Raw genomic sequence first — 15769 nt, forward strand, 5'->3', positions numbered from 1 at the left:
TTACTACTAATTTACTAGCAAAATTTAACTTGTCATAAATCTCATAATCTAAGAGTTATAACTGTTATTTAAGCTCAGCTCATCAAAATAAAAAGCAGAACTATAACTGAATTAAATTGTAATTCCATTTGTAACCTACTCGCCTGAGCATTAAACTCTTCAACTTGGCTCAGACTCGTTGCTCTTATATAAACCCTTTACCCTCTTCTCTCCAACCATCAACAAAGCCAATCTAGCTAACTTTTTTCAGATGTACATCACAGAAGTGAGAGTTCCAAGTTTGCCAATAACCATGATTAGAGAAGCTCAAGCAATATTTTCACTACTGCTAATGGCAGCATGTGCGGTAACTGTGCTGGCAGATGTGCCACCATCACCACCACCCCTGACCCTGCCAAAGATCCCGGGCCTAGTGCCACCAGGGATCCCAAGCCTATTGCCTCCAGGGTTCCCAGGCTTATTACCTCCAGGGATCCCAGGGCTACTGCCGCCAGGGAACCCGAGTGACATAGCAAAGTGTTGGTCATCACTTCAGAACGTTCCAGGGTGCGCATGGGAAATTTATACCTCAATCTCTACTGGTAAATTTGTAGTAGACCCTGCTTGTTGCAAGGCCTTCCAAGCAATTGACCAGAATTGCTTGCTGAAAATGTTCCCATTATTTCCTTCATTTCCTCCATTGATCAAGAGCAACTGTGCTAAGTAAATGCTGCTGCTCCTAAAGCAGGTAAGTCAAAGCAGTAGTAGGCAGTTGTGAGGACAATTCTTGCAGGAAATAAGTTGCTTTAGTGATAGCCGTGCATAGTTTTACCTTTGGTGCCACTTTTGTAGGCTTCAAAAGTTTGATATGTAATTGAAAGAGAACAGCTGCTGATGGACCTTTTAAAATAAGAGAATAACAGCTTATGGTCTCAATAAATAAGTCTCTGTCTCTGTCTCTGTCTCTCTCTCTCTCTGATGCTTCAAAATTTTGATTTGTATTTGAAAGAGAATAACTGCTGATGGATCTTTTAAAATAAGAGAATAACAGCTTATGGTCTCATTGAAATAAGTCTAGTTCGGCCAAATTTGTGTCTTTCTTCCCGTGGCCAGAAGAAAATGGAAAGGGGCAACACTAACCTCTTTCCCCAAGTAAAAGTTACAAAGTGCAAAGAGAAAAGAATTTTATATAACACTGGGAATTGAATTACAACATTGTCCAAACAGGAAGAACAAGATCTTGATACAATTAATACCGTATTCTTGAAATCTCTCTACCCCCTCCCAAAAACAAAAAACAAAGAATGAGAAAGATGCACGCTTGATGCAGAAAACATATAAACAGTGGTTTTCTGCTCTGTAGAAATTGTAAGTATTTTATTTGTACTTATAAATGAACATACAGGTATACTACTTTGTGAAGACAAACCACTCTTGTTATTGCTGTTCAGTTAGACAGCACAGACAATGCTCGTTGATCGGTTGTGAGGAGAAACGACTGTTTTTCAAGTTCATTGCCGAGTTAAAACTCCAGATGCTGCATATAAATGACAGCCATAGGAAAGCAGGACCCGGAAGAAAATATATGGGAAACTGTAGTGCCTGGCTTAAGGATGCGTAAAGAAGTGCCACCACAAGATGCAGGAGTGCAGAAGGTGGTGTTTGGCTAATATAAGAAGCTGACAGGAAAATGTAGCTTTCCACTCTCACTGGGAAATATTACAAAGCATAGGAAAACCTGAAGAGAATACAAGTGAAAATTGAGAGACTATAAAGACAAATTGTCAAGAATATATTCGGAAAATGCATCCATCAAATACTTGAAGTCCCAGATTCTCTGTTACAAGAGCATGCAAAGGAACAAACATACAACTGAGAGTTATCAAGGCCGAAACAAGAAGTAAATTAGTGCATAGATAATGAAACCTGGAGATTTTAGTTTTTCTTCATAAAGCGCCATTTTTAAACACTGGTAAATACAAACAAATAGGCACATGCACTTAAGTGCAGAAGATAAACCCAGACTAAAAGATAAAAACACAAAAACAATTAGAATATAGAGAGAGGAATATATCCCTGATCTAAGTGGCAGGTTACATGGAGAGAGAAAGTAAGAGAAAGCAAAGCTTTGAAAAGGAAAAAAGATAATATGAAAGGTAGTTACAGAATGTAAAAATTGCTTACAGGACGAGACAATCTGCAGAACAAATACTTCGAGCTAATAAAGGCCCAACATTCTTAGCTCTGTCACATGGCTGGGGTCTAACTCGGGGGCATTCTTATTATTTTCTCGGTCTTCTACAACATATTCCTGGCATAATAAAATTTCTTGATCCATCAGTTGAAAATATATGATAAGAGTTAAATGCTTCAAAAGAACTATTAGACTTGGTTTACAAATCATGCTATCCAGAAAGGCAACAGAAAAGATGATAATACAGCATCCCACATGAAATACACTAGTAATACAAATTTCTTTTGGTAGTCTTGGTAAAACTTGTTCAGAAGTGCCAATAGAAAGATGAATATAGAGCAAGGATTTCCAACAAATGATCAAGGAAACTTGAGTCCAAAATGCACAAAGGTACCAGTCAATTCAGTTGGAATAATTTAAATACAGCTCTGTTCCAGACATTATGTCTATGAAGAATCATATTACATGTAGAGCATACTGAACGATATGTTGCTATTTCTTTTGAACAAAAAAACTTAATTAAAACAACCTGAAAAAAAGAAGTTCATAACTTAGAATATAACTGTTAGTCCGGAATGCCAGTAAGTTTCATTAGGAATAGTTCAAAGTTCAAAAGTAAGCTCAAAGTAGCAGTTAACAAACCTTTGTTAATTCTTGTTTGGCAAGAACATGGTAATGCCGTTCATTGATTCTCTGTCCACATATTATGGCTATGAAGAAGCCGTAAAGCAACCCCACCAAAACAATAGCTAAAACTGCAACAAAATAATAGATACTATTAGATTGCAATTAGTGTAATCATATCAAGGTAGGTAAAAACTCTCTTTTTCTTTCTTTCTTTTGGGGTGGGGAGTGGGGGAAGAAGGCATTGCCACTAATAGAAGGGTTGGATTAACTGCACAGCTAAAGGGTTTTATGAGAGACGACCCCTTTGCAAGAAATGGAATCATTTTCAGTGCTTCAACTTAAGTGCACAGCTCAATCAGAAACTCTGCAAATGATGATCATCTGGGTTTATGTGTGGGGGGATGTCTTACACAAAGAAATAACATATATTATAGGGAGTTCAGAGGGAAGTCAGGAGTTACATACCAGCCATAGTGTAAAACCCATATGGGTGCTCCTCGTAACCAAACATCTCCCTTAGTTCATCTCCATAAAATTTGTATACCATCACTCCCAAGAATGCCACAATCTGATAAAAGCAAATATTCTTAAAAGTTTAAGACTGTCAGAACTAAGGAAGTCTTATATCTTCTTCTATAGAAGTTTGTTACTTGATAGAACTTGATAAAATAGAACTAACTGGAAACCTAACAGTAATGTTTAGAGTCACCAAAAATGGGAAAATTTAAATACAATTAGAATCAATTCTAACAGTACCCTTCTATAACCCCAGTTTAAAATATAACAGCACCATACAAATGTCTTCTGTTACTAACTAGTTCTTTTGTAGGCCACGCAAAGTTAAATGAAACTTAGGGAAAAGTACCCTTTTTTCGTTGGGAAAACTACCTGTTGATAAAATTATATGAACAATATCAAATTGTTTGTAAACATACCAGCTGCACGATAATGAAAATAAATGCATGGTCTCTCGCAACAAGGAACTGGAATTTCAATCTCAACCACCAGCGGTCAGGAGGGACATTTGCTCGTAATATGAACACTGCCCTGCATTCTGTACAATGAGCAAAAGCAAAGCCCTCCTGAAGAAATAAAGAATATGGATAATTAATACCAAGCCTCCACAACAGAAAATTAATATTTAGAGAATAGATAACAATTGCATTTATTTGACTGCCTTAAGTGCCTACATGATTATCTACAATTCCATTATTCTAAAAGAAAAATTCTGAAGGGAAAAAAAAAATTCATCTGCAGGTCACGAGGAAGGATCAGCGATGAAGAAAGAAATCTTCACCTTTGTTGACCTCCAATTATCAAGACATGATCTATGGACATGCTTCTGAGTACCTCTGCAATGGCATGGAGCAATTAAGTCTTCCCCTGAAAAATAAATAAGCACGCACCCTAACATATTTGAATTGCTGGCCACCTATATAAAGATAGATCGAAAAGGTACTGAACTATGGTTAACTGCGTATCCACATCATCTAAACCTTTCTCTGAAAACTAATGGTGACAGTGAAACCAAAGATACACAAAGAGATGCCAGGAAATACAAGAAGAACCTTCTTCAGTATCAAGGCAAATACGGCATTGTGGGTGCTCGGGATTCACCAACTTCGAATTTTCATCGACGTCCAGATTTTGTGACTCTTCATCATTAGCAGCAAAATCACCTTGCACAGCTGTAATTTCACATGAGGATGAAGATTCTGTGGGTATCTGTGAAATGTCCGACTGACATAAGATGGGCTCACATTCTGTAATATCTTCTTTGCGACCATCATTTGATACTAATTGCATTGCGAAGAATGTTGAGTCAGGAATACAAAGAAAACGTCATTTCCAGTGCTGTAGCTCCTACAGACCATTTCAATCGGAACATGGAAACCTATAAAATAGACAAAAAGTACACCAGTTAGGAACCAAAATCTGCATTACATGTCAAGGTGTTGTTACTTGTTAGATATGGAAATTAAAATCAATTCCAGTACTAAAAATAATAATCTAACATTCTAAACTGCTCTAAGAACTTTCCATAAAACATCCACATGGACAAGTATAAACTATATGGTCTTTCAAGTTCAACACCCAACCTCTACTCCAATCAAGATTAATGTATCAAAACATCTGCAGAAATTTTGATGATTCAAAAGTAGAAGGCTAAGGATGAAGATACCAAGTATCAATCAAGAACAAACAGAAGTTCTTAGCAAAAAATGAATATGTCTCTAAGCAGAAGCATAGCAAACAATTGATATTGATTACGTTCATAGGTAGGATACAAACTCTTGAAACCAGCCTAACATGCAACATGAGTCTAATTACCAGCTTATGATAAAAATATGTTCTTTGCTTTGAATTTCTTAAGGAGATAATCCCTTTCTCAGTTTGGCCATGACAATTATGTAAAATTAGCAAAAATTTCCAACTTTACTAATCTGTAGAGAGCATCAACTTCAACTCCAGCTTTCAAGTTCCCTAATTATACAACTGTCCATACAAAGAAGCTTCATTTCTTCCCCAAAAAAAAAAAAAAAAAACAGAAAATGCAATAAATATATTTAATGCAAATCAAAATCCAAAAATGTGATGAACAAAGTACAATAATCACATCGAAAGCTTCGGAATTTAATCAACAAACTAGTAAATTTCGAGCAAAGATTGAATCTTTTTGAGACCAATTAAGGGGCTGACCTGCAATTTAGCAATTCAGGAAGATCGGCATGGCACTGAAACAATGCAGGCATCAATTGGATGAACAATTTGAGAATCGAATCCTAGGGTTCTTATGAATTGAAGTGATACGGTGGACTTTGAAGGGACCGAGGGTGATTGACAAAAGTTGTTTTTTATTTTATTTTATATGCAGGCCTTGAAAACAGACAGATGGTGTTAGTGCGGGCAAAAGAAATGAGTAACCATGCAAACATCAAAAAAGATAAATAGATTTTGAATACTAAATAAATACAAAATCATAACAAACAAAATATATGGATAAAATCTGTACCAAAACAAAATATGTATAAAATACCTGAGTGTATAATTGGAAGATTTTATTCTATATTCAGCAAAAAAAGTCAGCCAAAAGTATAGACAATACACCAATGCTTATGATATGAGCTGATCAATTTTATATTGAAATCACATTATTTTGAAGGAAAAAATAATAATAAATTGTTGTTAGGATAAAGAACTTGGTGCCACTGATTCAAGGCAAAGTCTTGGTTAAAAAGGTTTTTGTTTTGCAATATTTTAATTTGCCCATGTTATCTGTTAGACTGTTACTCTTGAACTAATTTGAAATGTCTTAAAAAACACAATTTTAAGATCCACTTGAAACTGAAATCAATATCAACGGGAATCTAGTTCAGTAGAAAAGGATATTGATTTGCATGTTCAAACCTCTATAGCACCATGGTAGTGTGTGAGAAACACCCCTCCCCTTATAATTTTTACTATCACTTGTACTTTAAAAAAAAAAAAATTGAAATCAACAAAATATATGGGCCGGCTTTTTTTTTGTATATTTCATTTATAGTTCTTCAGGCACTGGTTATGTATATGTAAGTGCGCTGTCTAGCAGTTCATGATCTGTCTGAGATGATTTTGCAGAAACAATATAGTAAGTGCCTGAATTAATTCATATTTTTGCTGCATATATAAGTAAATAATAGCAAACCAAGTGACCAAGAATCTCTCTGAATTTTTTTTTAACGAGAATGTGAATGTGCAAAGAATGTTACTTGTTACAAATATCACTCATTCACTTTTGCTGCAGGCCTTCTCTTCAACTAGTTGAGGGTGAAAAAAACGCATCTGATGATTGATGGCTAGTTACATGAGTTAGAACGCATGTTAGAACTTAGAAGGGATCAACTTGCAGCTTTAAATCTCGGGAAAATCAATTGGAGGCAAAACCAGAGCAAGCAATTTCACATTTTGACTGCTCCTCTGTTTCTTTTTCTTTTTTCATATCTGTTCTGTATTTGTAAGAAGAAGGCTAGGAAGACTTAGAACCACAGTTGCAGCATCTTTCTATAAACCACTTTAACCTGTTTGCAGAAAGAGATAGAATTAGTCAAATTACACAGAGACAGAGACAGAGAGAGAGAGAGAGAGAGAGAGAGAGATAGAATTTGGAAGAAAAACTTAAATTAGTTTTGTTGAACAGTTGAAGGGGGTTGACTTTTTATAACATTTGGACAGCAAAGCATATACAAGTTGACATAGCATTGCATGCCTAACTACCAGTCAATTCATGGGTAGGTTTTCTTCTGTGGGTTTTAGGACTCATTTAACCGTGAGCATTTTACACTTTTGGAGTGTCTGTTTTGGTTGGTTTTGAAGGATTCTTGTCTGTGTTCTGGGTTTGCTCAACTTTGACTGGTTGGTCTAGGTCTAGGTCTAGGTCTAGGTCTAGGCTTTGGATCAAAGAAAGGAATCAATGTGGTAACCATGAATCGATTCTCAAATTAAAAGTGGGGAAAAAGTAAAAAACCTACCAGTCAAAAGCCCCTATCAAGCTCCTCTGCATAGAGTTGACAGAATTTGACAATTGCTCATGAAAACATAAATCATGCCCAGAATGTGAAAAAACAATGACTTAAAGAGCACAATTTGAATACAGATATCTGCCCACTGAAAGTCCATCATCAACATAAATTGTAATGCAAAGCTAGATGTTGTGATTAGTTAATAATACTATTGTTTCATCCAATATGAATATGGTAAGCAAAATTTGTTGATGATTTTTCATCAAAATCCTGGTCATTTTGACTGAGAACTAGTTTCCCCTATTGCTATCTACATTGGCAACGAGATATAGAAGGGACTTACAAGTCCGCAAGGCATGAGCTCCTGGAATCCAAATCCTCCGGGGGCCGCCGATAATCCAAGGAGAATGCTGAAGATGGCACTGGAGGGCTAGAGAGCTTCTGATCATGATGAAGAAGAGGGAGGTTCTCAGCTGACGTGTGGCTCGACAGAGGTGGAGAGAAAGGCGGCGAGGGGGACGGAGACGGCGAAAATATGTACTTTTGGTTGCCAGGTCCTACACTGATGGGGAGGGGTGAGGGAGGTGTTGGAGGAGATGATGTTGGAGAAGCATAAACTTTCTTCTCATCATCCTCCTCCATTGAAATATTTTTTTTCTTTTCACAAAATACAAAATAATGTTCTCTCTTTGTTGGCCTTGGAGGTATGTAATTAGTGTTGCATTAGGAGGACATGCCCTCTGAGGCAATCTCACTTTCCCGGGAGTTTTTCTGTTTGAATCTTAGGTATAAACCTAACGGTCATAGGCATGCTCTCCAGCTGCTCATTCCCTGTGGGCGTCTATATATTTTTACATGCCAATTTGGTAAGCTGCTTTCATTTTCTTACATGGTTTTGGTTTTGTACTTTGGGCTTCGGTCAATATTTTTTTAATAATAATTTTCACTGTTATTGTTGTAATTGGCTCGCTCACCCTCCGTTTGGATGAGGAAAAATAACTCGGAATTTAGCTATGGATTGGTTCCGAAGTCTCTACATTTCGATTCCTATGGATTAGTTCCGAAGTTGAATTTGAATTTCCGTTAAGTCTCTACATTTACAAGTTGTCTAATAATTTAAAACAAGACACGTTAATTAGCATTAAATTGCTTTTAGTAGTGTTTGACAAAAAATATAGTCACAAAAGTGCTTTATGAAGAAGCACAAATTAAGTGTTTTTTCAAAAATCATCCAAAAAGCACTTGGGTTTTCAATAAATTTTTAAAAATGCTTCTATTAGAAGAACGTTATGCTAAGCTCGTCAGAACATCATTTGTGGTCTTTTTTTTTTTTTTTTTTGATGAACTCTTTTTGTGGTGATTAATTGGTCGCCAATAAAATCTTAGTTATCAATGTTTTTCATACCTTTCATTTTGTTGGTCTTATAAGGCCGTTTCTGTGACGATAGGGACCATATTTTAAAGCTTACAAACAAGCCCAAGGGGCACTAGACAAACAGATGCCTGTTTTGTTTTTGTTTTTGTTTTTTATTTTTGTTTTTGTTTTTTTTATAATTAGTTATTTATATGCACACATTCATCATTTTTATAGTCACAAAATTTTCACTACAGAGTTTCTAAATGATTCTAGTGTTCATTTCATTAGTGTGTATATATATATATATATGTATATATATATGGGCACGCACAATTATATTGTTATTATGTTCGTTATTTATTAAATTTTAAGGTACTAAAAATAGAGTTTTTATGCAAAGTGCAAATTTTTTCATTCTCTTTTAGATGTCTAATTAAAATGTTGGAGGAAATCAAATGTTAGTATATATATTTTAGAAAAAATACCCCAAATTGCAGAAACGTTTTTGTACCATTTGTCAATTAGAACACCGTTCACCACAAACACATGAAAATTTCTGAACTCAATTTGAACTCCTACGCTGATCCATTAGTAACTCATGTTGGGTTGAGTTGGGTTGGGTTGGGTTGGATTCACATTATCTTTTTGGTCGAACAGGGTTGGATTCAGATTGAACTGCCCAAGTTTTGCAAACTTAGATCGCATGTTGGCCCACCACCAAGGGCATAATTGGAAATAAAATAAAACACCATAGACTTGTGATGCTGGTACGGGTCTTCTCTTCACTGGTCTGTCAACGATTAGATTAAAAAAACCTTAAAAAACCATAGTTCTTCAGAGGCAGAGAGGAAATCAGTCTACACTCTCAGACTCATAGACAGATCTGAGAGAATGGGGGAGACGAATACCGTACATTCACCATTGGTGACATATGCTTCCATGTTATCACTGCTTTGTCTTTGCCCTCCATTTGTAATTCTACTGTAAGTTCTATGTCAATCTGTTTTGTTTCATTTTTTGTTTCTTTCTCTAAGAAATGAATTTTATGTTTCCTTATGTGAAAATACGTTTTCTTGGGGAATAATGATTATAGAAAATAATGGGTTATCGTTATTTCTTTGGTTTGGTTGAGAAGTAGGGTCATTGAATCCAAATCTCATCTTGTTTTTAGTTTTCTTGTTTGTTTCTATAGAAAATATTAATTTTCTGGGAAAATTGTTTCTAAAGAATGCAAAGCAAGATGAATTAGAGCTCGAACTGGTGGAGGGACATGTTCACTTTTTTTCATCTTTTTTCCTAGCTTTGAATACTTGCAGTTTTAAAATCATATAAGATTCTTACATTTTATATTATACAAGGCCCTGAGATTATATTTGATGTTTATCTCAAATAGATTCATTTGTAATTTAATATCTTTTTGTTCCTTCGTTTTTATATTGCTCTGTTTCGTTGATGAAAAGAGGCAGGCAGAGAATCCCAATTGAAACTTTTAAGTATTTGATTTTGATTAGTTGGGACGCAATATATAACTCAACATTAGTACAGCTAACCCGAGTTTAAGAAAATCCAAATCAGATTTTATGGATGTTAAAAAGCTTGAGTCGTTAGTGTGTTTTTTGTGGCTTTTGAAGAGATGATTTGGTAGGAGAAGAAGTAACAAGTAATCATAAAGAGAATCAAAGTAGCCAAGGCATATTTTGGAGTTATAAGAAACTGCATTTATTAAATTGAAATTCTGAAAATTCCTTTTTCTTTTGTTTATTTATTTTTTGTTTTCTGTTTTTTGTTTAAAAGAGAAAAGGGATACTCAATTGATAAAACCAAATTGATTGTGATTGCTATAATCACCTAGATAGACTATAGCTGAAATCAGCCATGGAAAGCTTAAAATGTCTTAATCTAAGTTAAGAGAAGTGGTGCTTAGCTGAATATTGTCAAAAGTGAGCTGATTCCAACTGCTAAATACTACATTCACCTGTATGGTGCCCTGGAACACCTTATCAATTAATCACTGTATACAACAATTACTGCTACATGTTATAGATATAATTTATGATAATTATGAGTGGTTGAGATCAGAATCTGATACTTATTGCAGATGGTATACGATGGTACATGCTGATGGCTCTATTTCCCAAACTTGGGATTACTTAAAGCATCATGGTCTGCAGGGTTTCATTGAAATATGGCCAAGACCTACTGCCACTGCCTGGAAAATTATTGCCTGTTATGGTGCTTTTGAAGCTGCACTCCAGCTGCTTTTACCTGGAAAAAGGGTTGAGGGCCCAATTTCTCCAACAGGGAATCGACCTGTCTACAAGGTGCTGGATACTCGATTTCTTTATGTGAAAACTCTGTTGCCAAAGTGATTATGTAAACATGGGGTTCCAAATCTTTATCTGATGCAAACTCAAGTTATATGTCTTGAATGTTTTACAACCTGCCTTCTCCAAGTCAGTAGATTTTCAAAACTGTATAATTTTTTTTTCTGCATCTGGACATGCATTGGGTCATGTTTTTGCCATTTTTCCTGCTATTTGTTCAATATGGTTATATATGTATTAATATAGCATGTGCATTGTGCAGGCAAATGGTATGGCAGCATATTTTGTAACATTGGCTACCCACCTCGGCCTTTGGTGGTACACACTTTTTCCATCAATTCTTAGTGTTTCCTTTTATATAATGCTGTGCATCCTTGAATTCGTATCCCTAGAAAGGCTGTGATAGTCTTTTTTGGGTTTCTTGGTGGGAATTACTGAGTTATTGACGCAGTGGCCACTATTGTTGTCTATGTATTATTAAGCCCCCTTCCCCCCTAAAAGCTTGTTATTTGTTGTCCTATCTGCCAAGCACCAAACTGTTTTCTAGTGCATTTGATGCCTTTTTCTATGTTAAATTTCAGGTTTGGGATATTCAACCCTACAATTGTTTATGACCATTTGGGAGAAATTTTTTCAGCACTCATTTTCGGAAGCTTCATTTTCTGTATTCTCCTGTACATAAAAGTGAGGGTTTTGTAATTACACCGAAATATAAGTTCATCTGAATTTTAGTTATTTCTCTTGACACAAATTCTTTGTGTGTTCAGGGTCACCTGGCACCATCATCCACCGATTCTGGGTCTTCTGGGAATGCAATAATTGATTTCTACTGGGTAAGTGTCATTTTTTCTGTTTCATTAATTCAGTTCCTTGCTAATGGTAAACAGTAGCAACTCAAATTTTAAGGATGGACAGATCTTTTAGGTCTAACTGAATATATACCCCTAAAACGTACAGATTCAGTATGTGCGTTGCTCTATTATTTATTAATGATGCGAAGTTGCACATTTGTGACTCTGCCTTTTGAATTAGTTTTTCAAAATATGTGTTATATCCTTTAACTCATACTAAATAAACCATGTAAAAAATGTTTCTCGACAAGCCAATAGCATCAATAATTGTGTTATCTTTAATCTATCTGAGCAACGGACCCCTGCTTTTCTTTGGTTACAAGCAGTTGGAAATGCACAAAAGAATTTATAAACTTGGTTTTCAATCAGGTTCTTAATGGACTGTATCCGAAGAATAATGGAAATGTCACGGTCATGCTGTAGTATTTGATATCTGATGCAATACTATTTAAATTAGACTCAGTCAAGGTGAAAAGTACGTTTTTGCATACGGAATTACTGGAGCACCCTGGTATCCCTTTTGATATAATTCATCCCGATCAGACAGGGATTATTGTGTTGTATGCTATTTTTTGTTACTCTTTCATAGTTGACTAGTTTGATGGACTTCTTGTCTGTATTTCCTTGCACCTTTTCTTTCATTTTATAAAATTCAAGTTTCCTGCAAGAAAAAAAATTTTTGGTCAAGGCGTAAAGAAAATTAATGGACTACGTCAATGCATTATACTTCATAGCCGCCTATAAATAGAATTATAAATGTGTGAGATTTTTATTTTTATTTTTTTTAATGAATCTTTTTATTTTTGGATATGGCCTCATGTAAGAAATTAGTGTTCCCTTTTCATTTTTTTAGGGAATGGAGCTGTATCCTCGAATTGGTAAAAACTTTGATATCAAAGTTTTCACAAACTGCAGATTTGGGATGATGTCTTGGGCAGTTCTTGCTGTGACCTATTGCATAAAGCAGGTAAATGAATCTTCTCTGATATTTCTTTTTGTCCTTGTCGTTGAGGTCCAATATTTCACTTTAGTCGCTATAGGTCAAATTTCAATAAACTTACTAGTTACCCTTATGGTAGTTAACATTTTCAAAGCCGTCCACATTTACATTTCCATTACATTGATTGATGGAACATGAATTTTTGCCGTAATTTCACCAAGGAAGAAAAACCTACGGGATGGAAGGATTATGAAGAAGATTAAATGCGTTCACCTTGTTAACATTTTTTTCCGACCATAGTTTTTCTAAGATTTGACTTTTTTTTTCCTTCTTTTACCAGTATGAAGTTAATGGGACAGTAGCTGATTCAATGCTTGTAAATACTATATTGATGCTGGTTTATGTGACGAAGTTCTTTTGGTGGGAGGCTGGATACTGGAATACAATGGATATTGCGCATGATCGAGGTTCACATATGCTCTACCTTTTACTTTTTCTCCATTGTTTGCTGTTGGCATGTCCAAGAGTAACCATCAGATGTGATGCCAATATTTGCTTTAATATTTGAAGGTTTATTTTTTTAACAAAATGAATTTAGCAGTCTTTTGGGGGCTGATTGCATTGATATTCTATTATGATGGGCTTTGTATTTACCAAGTTTGTTATGGTACTTTGTGGCAAATTTTATACTGCATCCTTAACAACTCTGAGAATTTCATGTTGACCATCTTCATATTCATTCTTACCCCTGTAGATTGACCCACAATAATGTTTCTTATTCAGTCAATTTTTTCTCATCCTTTACTTGGTTCAGTTCGTGCTTCATCTGACTATGGTTCATTGTACTTTTGTCTCTGACAGCGGGCTTTTATATTTGCTGGGGTTGCTTGGTCTGGGTTCCATCTATTTATACTTCTCCTGGCATGTACCTGGTCAACCATCCTGTAAATCTTGGAACTCAGGTATAATTTCATCCACATATGTAGTTTGCCCAATTTATTAAAAGTTATCAGTCATATGACGGTGTGTTCTAAGTTTGTCAGCTTGTGATTTCCCTATTTTAAAGGCTTATGTCTTGGTCATGCACATTTTCTCTATACGTGGGGTTCATTATGCATGATTGATGGTTATTATCTAAGCTTCTGCTACTAAAAGTTGGCATGTCTCAATGAGCATGGAGAAAAACAGAATTAAGTTAACCTTTAGTCTTTGGTTACTGGTTAGGTTGTTTGAATGAATACTATGAGATGTTCTTGACGTATTCAAAGAATTGAAAATTTTTACATTTGGTCTCATTGCAGCATGCACGAAAATTGGGATAAGATCTTGTCTTTATATGGGACAAGGTATTTTTCAGGTCGGAGAAGACTATCTTCTTATTGGAAAATTAGATTCAGTGCCAAAAGGGGAAAAAAAATGCTCTGGAAAAATAAAAAGAAAAGAAAGAAAATAATTTAAACTTTAGCTAGTGAAAGTCAGGCTGTACTTTTGGCAATTTGAAAGAATCGGATTTTACCCATAAACTACAGGAATTTTATGTAGGTATTACAAATTTTAATCCCTGTAAAGGCTGGTTTTTTCCACAATGAATGACATTTCTTAGCTGATTCGTTTATTCTTTTCTTCCTATTTGTTTCTGTGATCATTGGTCTCAAATCTGACAATCTCCAACCTCATGTTCCAGCTAGCACTTTTTATTTTGGTGGCCGGGATTCTTTGCATATACATCAACTATGATTGCGACAGGCAAAGGCAAGAATTTCGCAGAACAAATGGCAAATGCTTGGTTTGGGGGAAAGCTCCATCAAAGGTATTTAGTCTTGTAAAAATTATCATGCGATTATCATACAGTTTGAGATATATTGACTGAAAAAAGAAAATTGATTTGTACATATCAGATTGTCGCTTCATACACTACCACATCTGGGGAAACAAAGACAAGCCTTCTTTTAACCTCAGGATGGTGAGTACTTTAGTTCTTTCTGGTAAATATGAAATTGTGCATACACATATAACTGAGTTTTTGTGTCAGTGCTTTTCGTTGCACATGGAGAGTTAGTTGAGTGATGCTTTTATTGGTCCACTTCTCTGCACATAGCGTAGTCTAATTCGTGCATTATGTTATAATTTAAAAGATAAGCTGGCACCTTGAGCTAAAGGCATTGCTGAGGTTATTTGCTCTTCCTGCAGGTGGGGTTTATCTCGTCATTTCCATTATGCGCCAGAAATATCAGCTGCCTTTTTCTGGACTGTTCCAGCTCTTTTCAATCATGTAACCATTTATGTTTAGTGTTCTGTTGTTTTCTTTGTGTTTGTTGGGACGGGGTACTTGATACTTGGATGTTGTGGAGAACATCTTGCTGAATTTATTATTATCTTTTTCTCCTGCAGTTTCTACCTTACTTCTACGTGGTGTTTCTTACCATCCTTCTACTTGACCGAGCCAAAAGGGATGACGATCGATGTCGGTCCAAGTAAGCAGATACAGATTCCTGTTACATACAAATTTAGCTTGACAGTTCGACAAAGACATATCATTCGAAGAATTTTTCATGAAAAAGCCATCAAATTATGAAATGGTTTTGAGCATTTTATATAATTTTGAATGAGATTTTGACGACGTTCTTCTTGCAGGTACGGGAAATATTGGAAACTATATTGTCAGAAGGTGTCCTACAGGGTCATTCCTGGCATCTATTGAAGAGTCCGAGTCCTTTATGCATCAAGCGACGCCTCTCGTTGAGCTTAGTCTTTCTACTCGCAGCCCATCTGGTGAATTGGCAATGCTATTTATATCGTTTCCCTTCAACTTACTTTCTCTTGATTTTTAATGTAAGTTTGGATGAGTTGTGGTATTAGCCAAGGAAACGTTAGTTATTTATGATATAGAATTTCAGGCTTATTTTATTGGCTCCCAACTTGGATCTACCAGAGGATTTTTGGTTTTAATTTTCCCCATGAATTACCGTTACGTCTATTTTCTTTTATTGGTTATGTT

General features: G+C 35.5%; 4 protein-coding genes across 6 annotated transcripts; 2 read left to right on the forward strand and 2 right to left on the reverse strand.

Annotated features, from left to right (window-relative positions):
* The first annotated feature begins 201 nt into the window (after positions 1-201).
* LOC117621065 lies at positions 202-839 on the forward strand. The gene has a single exon (XM_034351330.1). It carries the CDS (start codon positions 251-253, stop codon positions 704-706), a length of 456 nt encoding a protein of 151 aa, XP_034207221.1. The 5' UTR covers positions 202-250; the 3' UTR covers positions 707-839.
* A 307-nt stretch (positions 840-1146) lies between these two features.
* Positions 1147-5775, reverse strand: LOC117621066 (E3 ubiquitin-protein ligase MARCHF2). Of its 3 annotated transcripts, XM_034351331.1 has the most exons (8): positions 5501-5775; positions 4369-4694; positions 4098-4183; positions 3736-3882; positions 3266-3368; positions 2816-2928; positions 2164-2290; positions 1147-1717 (listed from the first exon to the last, which is right to left on the reverse strand). In XM_034351331.1, the coding sequence occupies exons 2-7, from the start codon at positions 4604-4606 to the stop codon at positions 2198-2200; spliced, it is 780 nt and encodes a 259-aa protein (XP_034207222.1). In that variant the 5' UTR covers positions 4607-4694; positions 5501-5775; the 3' UTR covers positions 1147-1717; positions 2164-2197. The 3 variants fall into 3 exon arrangements, with proteins under 3 accessions (XP_034207222.1, XP_034207224.1, XP_034207223.1); XM_034351333.1 differs by lacking the exon at positions 3736-3882 and having other exon boundaries at positions 5501-5713; XM_034351332.1 differs by lacking the exon at positions 1147-1717 and having other exon boundaries at positions 1893-2290; positions 5501-5713.
* Positions 5776-6489: 714 nt separating this feature from the next.
* On the reverse strand, positions 6490-8051 carry LOC117621067 (leucine-rich repeat extensin-like protein 4). The gene is made up of 2 exons (XM_034351334.1): positions 7643-8051; positions 6490-6858 (listed from the first exon to the last, which is right to left on the reverse strand). Exons 1-2 carry the CDS (start codon positions 7939-7941, stop codon positions 6807-6809), a joined length of 351 nt encoding a protein of 116 aa, XP_034207225.1. The 5' UTR covers positions 7942-8051; the 3' UTR covers positions 6490-6806.
* Positions 8052-9396: 1345 nt separating this feature from the next.
* Positions 9397-15758, forward strand: LOC117621069 (7-dehydrocholesterol reductase). The gene is made up of 13 exons (XM_034351343.1): positions 9397-9639; positions 10755-10977; positions 11243-11298; positions 11562-11664; positions 11748-11813; positions 12685-12798; positions 13112-13238; positions 13633-13733; positions 14456-14581; positions 14670-14734; positions 14962-15043; positions 15163-15245; positions 15406-15758. The coding sequence occupies exons 1-13, from the start codon at positions 9548-9550 to the stop codon at positions 15470-15472; spliced, it is 1305 nt and encodes a 434-aa protein (XP_034207234.1). The 5' UTR covers positions 9397-9547; the 3' UTR covers positions 15473-15758.
* The last annotated feature ends 11 nt before the right edge of the window (positions 15759-15769 follow it).

This window comes from Prunus dulcis, chromosome 3 (genome assembly GCF_902201215.1).
Source record: "Prunus dulcis chromosome 3, ALMONDv2, whole genome shotgun sequence".
In the NCBI taxonomy this organism is placed as follows: domain Eukaryota; kingdom Viridiplantae; phylum Streptophyta; class Magnoliopsida; order Rosales; family Rosaceae; genus Prunus; species Prunus dulcis.